Consider the following 7,971-nt stretch of genomic DNA (forward strand, 5'->3'; position numbering starts at 1 on the left):
TTATGCCAGGGGTAGGGAACCTATGGCTCGGGAGCCAGATATGGCTCTTTTGTTGGCTGTATCTGGCTCTCAGACAGATCTTTAATAAATAGTGATGGCTGCTGTGTGTCTCTTAGACTGATCACTGGACACAGGCAGCGGTGTTACCGCTGCCTACGTCCTTTGCACGACCCTTTGCCATTGCCGCCATCGTCTAAGCCTGGGTCAAAGAGAAGACTGCTGTGGCTACCTATCTCCTGGGAAACATGTGCTGGGACTACCTATCTACTGCGAGGCATGTGGTGGGTTTCTGGATTTGGAGTAGTGAACCCGCTGGACCACAGGCGCGACTTGTCCACGGTGCTTCCAAGGTCGAGGTACAGGATCACTAGGCAGTCTCGTGGACAGGAACAGGCAGACTGTCAAGGCAGGCGTGATGCGTGGTCGAGGACGGAGCAAGAGATCAGGGATGACAGCGATGGAGCAGAATCGGGAACAGGTCCTGGGTCACAATGGGAGGTCAACACTTGGGAAGGAAACACTGGAAAGCTTCCTCATAGGCATGAAGCACTAAGATCTGGCGAAGAATGCTGTGAGCCGCCGGTCTTTATAGGAACCCTGGAAGTGGGCATCACCAATCAGCGGCGTACTGGCCCTTTAAATCCGCAAGTGACGTCGCGCCCTGGCCAGCCGGAACCGGAGACGGAAAGTGGTGAGTTGAGTGAGCTTGGAAAAGGGCGCTGCCATGGAGAGGAGCTTGGGTAAGCCTGCGATCCGAGACCTAGATCACGGGGGCATGTGCATATGGTATGGCTCTTACAGAATAACATTTTTAAATATGAGGCGTTCATGGCTCTCAGCCAAAAAGGTTCCTGACCCCTGGGTTATGCCATGAAACTATTTTAATTTAAAACTGAAAATTATTTAACTTTTCAGATAATAACATCTAAACAATAGTTAACTTGAGTAAAATATCCCTTGTATATGCTTTCTTGAGCGAACTCTATTCTGTGTCGCACACAAGTAAATGTGGGAGGGGCCTAAAAGATGCACGCCAAGCACTGAGCGAGGCAGTTTTAACACCAGTCCCATAATGCTATGTAAGTGCCTCTCTCTCATTGACTGTTCCTCGGCACTACATCACTGCTTGCAGTCTCCTTCCACCTGCTGTTTTCAAATAGTCCTTGCACTTACTGATACACAGTAAAGAAAGTTTTAGTAAATATTATATTAACACTCTGAATTATCATACATACTCATATATAAATACAAAATACTTGCCATACTTCTGAAAGTAGCAGAATGTCTACTAGGATGCATGATATACCTTTTTGTTCCCTCCTTTCTACTCCATGTGCCCACTGCCGAGTACTCATATCATGTGTAATGGCAGCTCCAAGGGATGATGGGGTAGGTGTTAACCCATAACATCCTGCAGTACTGCTAGATCTATCTAACACAGGGGCAATGGGGACACTGAGAGGTATCCTTGGATTAAACCTCTATTTTTTTCACATTTTTGTGCTGTGATCTTTCCCTAGCAAAGTCGTTAGACTCTGCAGGGGACCTATACTGTATATTTAACATAATGATGGCCCCTGCAGCACTCTCCATACCTGCCATCATTGCCTCCTTGCAATGCAGCCTCCTGCTCCAGCTCAGCCATTCTTGCTAGGCTGGACCTGTGCTGGCAGCTTCTGCCTCCTCTTCCTGGTTCGGTTGAGGTGTGTGATGGGGAAGGGCAGTGCAGGACAAGATGCCTGTGATAACCGGGTTACTGCTCCAGCGCCCTGGCTGACCTTTACACACTGTGGAGCAGTGCTGGCTCTGCTACATCAAAGACAGGACACAGTTTGCAGCCTCTCACAGCATGGCATGGGAGAAGGGCAGCTTGATTGGATGTGACAGTGAGTGAAGATGGAGAGGAGTGATGAGGCCAGCAGGCGGAGGAATCCTCAGTGTACAAGTAGCTAAAGTTGCACCTAAAGTTCAAAGCCCCATAACCACCTTCAAAAAATCAGAGGATGCATAAAAAACCATGTCAACATAATCCAGACATTTGGTAATGTTAGTTATCAAGTTTTGCTGTTATGACTATTTGTGGAAAAAGTAGAACATTTTGAATTTCGAAAGTCGAGAATTTTTACAAATTTTTACCAAATAATCAGTTTTTTTCATAAATAAACGCAAAACATACCACCAAGATTTTTTAACTAACATGAAGTACAATGTGTCATGAGAAAATTCACAAAAATCACTTGGATATACTAAAGAGTTCCAAAGTTATACCCATTTATAGTGACAGAGAGCACAATTAATAAAATGGGCCGTGTCAGGAAGGTGAAAAGTGGCTTCAGCATTAAAGGGTTTTTCGAAAAAATTGGAATAATCAACAGTGAGCAGGTTTTCTTTTAAAAAAAAAAAAAAAAAAAAATACTCAACTAGTTTGTTTTGAAAGACTTCCTCCGTCTTGGGCCCAGTTCCCATCACTGTTAAGCAGGGCCGGATTAAGGTTGGTGCAGGTCCCTGATCGCAAAATCTGGTGGGGGCCCATTCAATGTAGTCCAAACAAGGAACAGCAATCGCTGCATACAGCCCTTCCCCCAGCAATCACTGTATACAGCTCCCCAGCAGTCACTGTTCACAGCCCCCCAACACTCACTGTATACAGCTCCCCTAGCAATCACTATGTTCAGCCCCCCAGCAATCACTGTATACAGCCCCCTATAATAACAATATACAGAACCCACTAACTACATACAGCCCCCTATAACTGTATACAGTCCCCCTATAATGACTATATATACGGTATCCCTAGAACTACATACAGCCCCCTATAATAACTATATACAGTACTAGGTAAAATAATAACATTGAACTCTCTTTCCATCATTCCCCCGATGTGCGCCGTACTCCTCTTCCCTCGCGGTGTCATAGTCCCTGGGGTGGATATCGGAGGTTCAACAAGATGACGGCACCCTGCTTCAGGTGGCGCTTTGACGTCACGCAGTGGGCTGCCAGTGGCAGGGCACCGCCAACTTGCTGAAGCTCCGATTGTCTATGGCAGCTCTGCCATAGATTGTACTCAGACAGCTGTTTTGTGTATGACCCGGGGAGTCCGGACCCAAATATACCCTGACTGCCCGAATCGCCCACAATTGGTGGGGGCCCCGGGGCTCGCCCCTCGGGAGCGCCCTCTATGATCCAGCCCTGCTGTTAGGTCTTCAGTTATTTTGAGCCAAAACCACATATTGTCGAACACACAGAACAGGTGCAAGATAACTTTATCTTTTTATAGTTGCTGGAAAGATTGACAGCTGTTCTGTGTGTTCAACCTCCACTGGTTTTGGCTCGCAATACCAGAAGCAAATAACTTAAGACCTAATAGAGAGGTGAAGAGGTGTTTTGACATCATTGCCTATAGTTTGACGGAACTAAAGAGCAAGAAACTGAATGCTGCTGTTTGAGGTTCTCCAAATGCATGTTTTTTGTTTTTTTTTTTTTAAGTTTAGATACAATAAATTATTAATTTTTCGTTTTATTATTTAGATATGGAGAAATAGTTAATATTAATCTGGTTCGTGATAAAGTTACGGGACGCTCTCGTGGATTCTGCTTTCTGTGTTATGAAGATCAAAGAAGTACAGTTCTGGCTGTAGATAATTTTAATGGCATTAAGGTGGGTGTGTGGAGTACTATATGTAGACTCTTATGGATGGATGGAGATATATATATAATATATATTGGCATTTTATCTTTTTTCTTCTTCACTGGTAGCTAAAAGGACGTACAATCCGTGTGGATCATGTGTCCAATTATCGACCCCCTAAAGACAGTGAAGATATTGATGATGTAACACGATTACTGAGGGAAAGCGGTTGTGGTGCTAGGACGCCTTCTCCATCCTCATCAGAGCATGATGTGCAGGATTTGCAGGGGCCAAAGAAAGGTAACTATTTTTTTGTGATTGCTGCTTAGGACTCTGAAGACAAGAGTGTCACCCCTAAATAGTTCCAGTAGATGGATGAATATCACTAGTGCCTAGTACTTGACACGCCTTATCTACAAGGAGAGGGATCAAGCCCTATCCAAAGTGGTTAGGCCTATGAAGGGGGATAGGTTGTGAACTTGATACAACCTCCTTTTTTTTTTTTCCTGTTAATTTTTATTGAAGAGTTTTTCAAACACAATACAGCGTTGAATCAATACTTGTTGATTCATATTTTGAACCACTCTTATGGATACAACACTTTTTAAATATTACGATGTAAAAATAGTGGGCACTAGTCACAAGAGTGACACCTCCTATCTGGTATAAAGATGACCAATATCTCTCAATAGTGTATTAGTATATATGTAGCTTTTATTTCATATCTATAAAATTCATAAAACAAACTACATAAAATGTACCACATGTCTCAATAAGCAATATATGTACTTTGTTACAACAAATAAAAAAGCAAGTAGAGAGAGATATCATATGGGATCATTAAATGACAGTTTAATGGTGCAGATTCACTCAAAATTCTTCCAGATAATCCATTTATTGGAGATAAAAAAAAACCTGATATACAGGAAATAAATTTGCTTTGTTAAAAATTACTTCAGGAAGGTAGGACTCCACCTTGATGCCTGTTTGGTGTTCTATGTATTTTTATAATAATAAACTTTTATTATTAGCGCCATCAGGTTCCATAGCTCTTTACAGATTGCGGAGAACATATACAAATAAAATAAGACATTAGAATAACAACAGTCATATGAAACAAAAGGATTGAGGGCCCTCTACGCAAGATCTCACAGACTGAGGATGAAGGTGGGGGTGACAAAAGCAGTATAAGAGCTTGTATAATGGTCCAGCCATTTTTTTTTTCTCTTTTTTTTTTTTTTTTTTTTTTTTTTTTTTTAATAAGGTAATGGAATAAAAATAATTAAATGAATAAAAATAAATTCTGCTTAAACCAGCCATCTGCTGCCATATTATAAATAAAGTCCATGGGACTGCAGAGGAGCATTTTCCGGATAACAGATGGGGGGTCCCCGGTATTGGTTAATAAAAAGTTAAAGTTACATGCAGTTGGCGGGTGTGATAGGCCTGTCTTAATAAATGGGGTATTAGTCTGATAGAGTGGGGAAGGGCATTCCAGAGCTCTGGAGAAGACTTGGAGGCGTGCGTGGGAAGTTTGAATTAGGGAAGAGGATAATCTAAGCTCACTGGCAGATCAAAAAGCACAGGTTGGACGATATTTTTATAAATTGTTCATTATGTTTATGTCAATAAATAGTTTGTTTGTTTTGTTTTTTTTTTGATGATGGCAGTTTTAAGATAACCAGGCAATAGATGGTTAATATAACAATATACTGTATCCATCGGATTTAATCTTGAAACTGTAATTATCCATAGGATATTTATGGACATAAAAAACACTATATTGATTACCGTATTTTTCGGCCTACCAGACTATAATGCGCACCTCTAATAAATGCCTGCTAAGACATCTAGGTTCATATACAAGGCGCACTGGAGTATAAGGCGCTGGATCAAATGCAGTACCTAAAAATGACCAGCAGATGACAGACTTGTGCACAGTTCAAGCCATCTACACTTCCCAGGAAACTTGTCTTCAGCGTGTGACAGAGCTCTGATCTCAGAGGTATGGCTGCTGGGGTTAATGCAGGGTGATGCAGCAGGGGTTAAGCGGTCTCCCTCTGCCCCTTCTCCTTCCCTCCTCAGCCAGGGTATTATTCCTGTGGGGTTCCCTGTGGCTCCTTTTCTTTCCCCTGTTACAGGGCTGGCAGTTATGGGGGATTGTTTACTGATGATGATTGCCTTGTGGTTGGCACTATGGCAGCTCTGGTCTCTCCGTGCTATGGGAGGGCAGGATGGGCACAATGTTAGTTGTGGTGTCAGGGCACTTCAGGAGCTAGGGACCCTGTATACTGTGTGGGAAGGTGCAGGAAATTTCTGGGGGTGGAGCTATTAAACACAGGTAAATGTACAGTACATCTTGTCTGTAGTACATTTCTGCATAAGTTCATATATAAGGCGCACCTTTTGATTTCTGAGAAAATGAAAGGATTTTTGGTGCGCCTTATAGGCCGAAAAATAATAATACATGATAATATATATATATCTCAAAAGATTTGTCAAGTTGGGGCCCTAGCTTTACATGTCCTCCTGGAGTATGTTTTAAATTTTATTTTTAGAAGGAAATTTTATTGAAAGCAAGGCATTATTTAATTTAAAGGGGTATTCCCACTTAGGCAAATTAATGTTATTGTTTGTATAATAAAAAATATACAAATTTCCAATATACTTACTGTATCACTTGCTCACTGTTTTCTAGATCTTTGCTTGCTGTCCTGCTATAGTAAGTGTCTATGTTCTTCTAAATATCACATATATACTAACGCACTATTGAGAGATATCGCTCATCTTTATGCCAGATAGGAGGTGTCACTCTGATGAATATTGACCACGATTTTGACAATATTACCAAGAAGAATAGTGTAGCTAAATAACTATCCTTTTAAAATGTTGCTTCTAAAATATATTTTAAAATGAACCATAAAATGACTTGCATTTTGTGTGGTTCATAGTCTGTAAATTTAACACATTCATTTGTTGCAACAGAGAAAAAGAAAAAGAGAAAAGAAAGTAAGGACCATTCAAATGACAGAAGCAGTGGAAAGGTCATTAAGATTATTAAACAAGAACGTGATGATCCGGAGTATGAAAAATACAATAGCAAGCAGCAGAGTTGCAGAGAAAGTCAGAATACTTCCCCAACTGAGATGGCTTCCAGAAGTTCTTCTACACAGCCACATTACAAGAACAGAGCTCATCAGAGCGGATTACATAGGCATAGTGAACAAAGACCCAGAGATGATGGAGATGATGGATCAAAAAGACTGAAAAGCTATGAGAAAAGGGAACAAGAGAAAAGAAGAAAATGACCATCTTTAAAAAAAAAAAAATACAAGTCATTAGGTCTTAGACATATACTGTAACATTTTCAAAATTCAAAAGGTGTTACCGGGCCTGTAGAATTATCTTTACAAACTTTTTCATATCTGCTATGACTTCTGTCTCCAGAATTGCTATTAACTGCTAGTCTTTAAAAACTTTAAAGATCTAATTATTTATTAGATTTTTTTTTTAATCAAAAATTCTTCTGGCCCACAAAAGATGTCAATTTAAAACTTAGAGTTTGTAATGTCTCTTGGATTTCTTTTGGCTAAACAAAAATATTTAAATATTGTACATTAAAACAGTTTTGAAACTTAAAAGATCATCAATTGGCCTAATAAACCGATAACAAATTACTACCAAGCTGCGTAACTTCTTCTAGTCTTTTATTTCATGATGTGGAGTGAGTGAGTGAGCTGTAAATTGGTTGTAAAAAGTCGAGGAGGAGAATTTGACACTGAAGTAAATGTAGGGAGCTCTGATCGCCTCTGTAATTAAAATCATGCATCTGAGATCTGGCTAGTCTCTAGATGCAGGACCATCGACTACAGTGTAGGGCGCATTCTTAGCGAGATTAGAGCATGACTTCAGTGTTAAAATCTCTGCCTACTTGACTTTATACAATTACTTTTTGATAATGCTTGACAACATACTGGTAGTTTATTATTAGGTAAATTTCTGCTGCCAGGTTTCCTTTCATTTCTCTTATGTAAAGCAGTCAGAAAGGTGTTAAAACCATTTTTAACTGGATCTATACAAGATGACAGCAGTACTATCCTGCAAACTGCAGTGCCTCTTTTTACTATGATTGCAAGATGCCTGCATGAGGAAGGGGGTAAGTATGCATCTAAATAAGTCTATGGTGAGGGCGCCCACATCACAGGATGATGTTGATACCTGCATCAGAAGTTAACAGCAGAGTGTCAGACATTCCTGGGCAGAAGGAACACTAACCATCTACTGCACTGACTAGTCCATGGTATCCAACCAGAACATAGTTCTATGTCCATGAATCAGGCATG

The 7,971-nt window shown here is 40.7% G+C and overlaps 1 protein-coding gene across 2 annotated transcripts in view; it reads left to right on the top strand.

The window, feature by feature from the left end:
- RBMX2 (RNA binding motif protein X-linked 2) overlaps nt 1-7,312 on the top strand; it is a 72,466-nt gene extending 65,154 nt beyond the window's left edge. For both annotated transcript variants that reach the window (XM_072123269.1, XM_072123270.1), the window contains exons 4-6: nt 3,529-3,658; nt 3,757-3,928; nt 6,614-7,312. In XM_072123269.1, coding sequence (XP_071979370.1) covers nt 3,529-3,658; nt 3,757-3,928; nt 6,614-6,936 — 625 coding nt within the window. In that variant the 3' untranslated portion in view covers nt 6,937-7,312. The remainder of the gene's footprint in view (nt 1-3,528; nt 3,659-3,756; nt 3,929-6,613) is intronic.
- The last annotated feature ends 659 nt before the right edge of the window (nt 7,313-7,971 follow it).

The sequence above is a fragment of the Engystomops pustulosus genome, chromosome 9, assembly GCF_040894005.1.
Source record: "Engystomops pustulosus chromosome 9, aEngPut4.maternal, whole genome shotgun sequence".
NCBI lineage: Eukaryota > Metazoa > Chordata > Amphibia > Anura > Leptodactylidae > Engystomops > Engystomops pustulosus.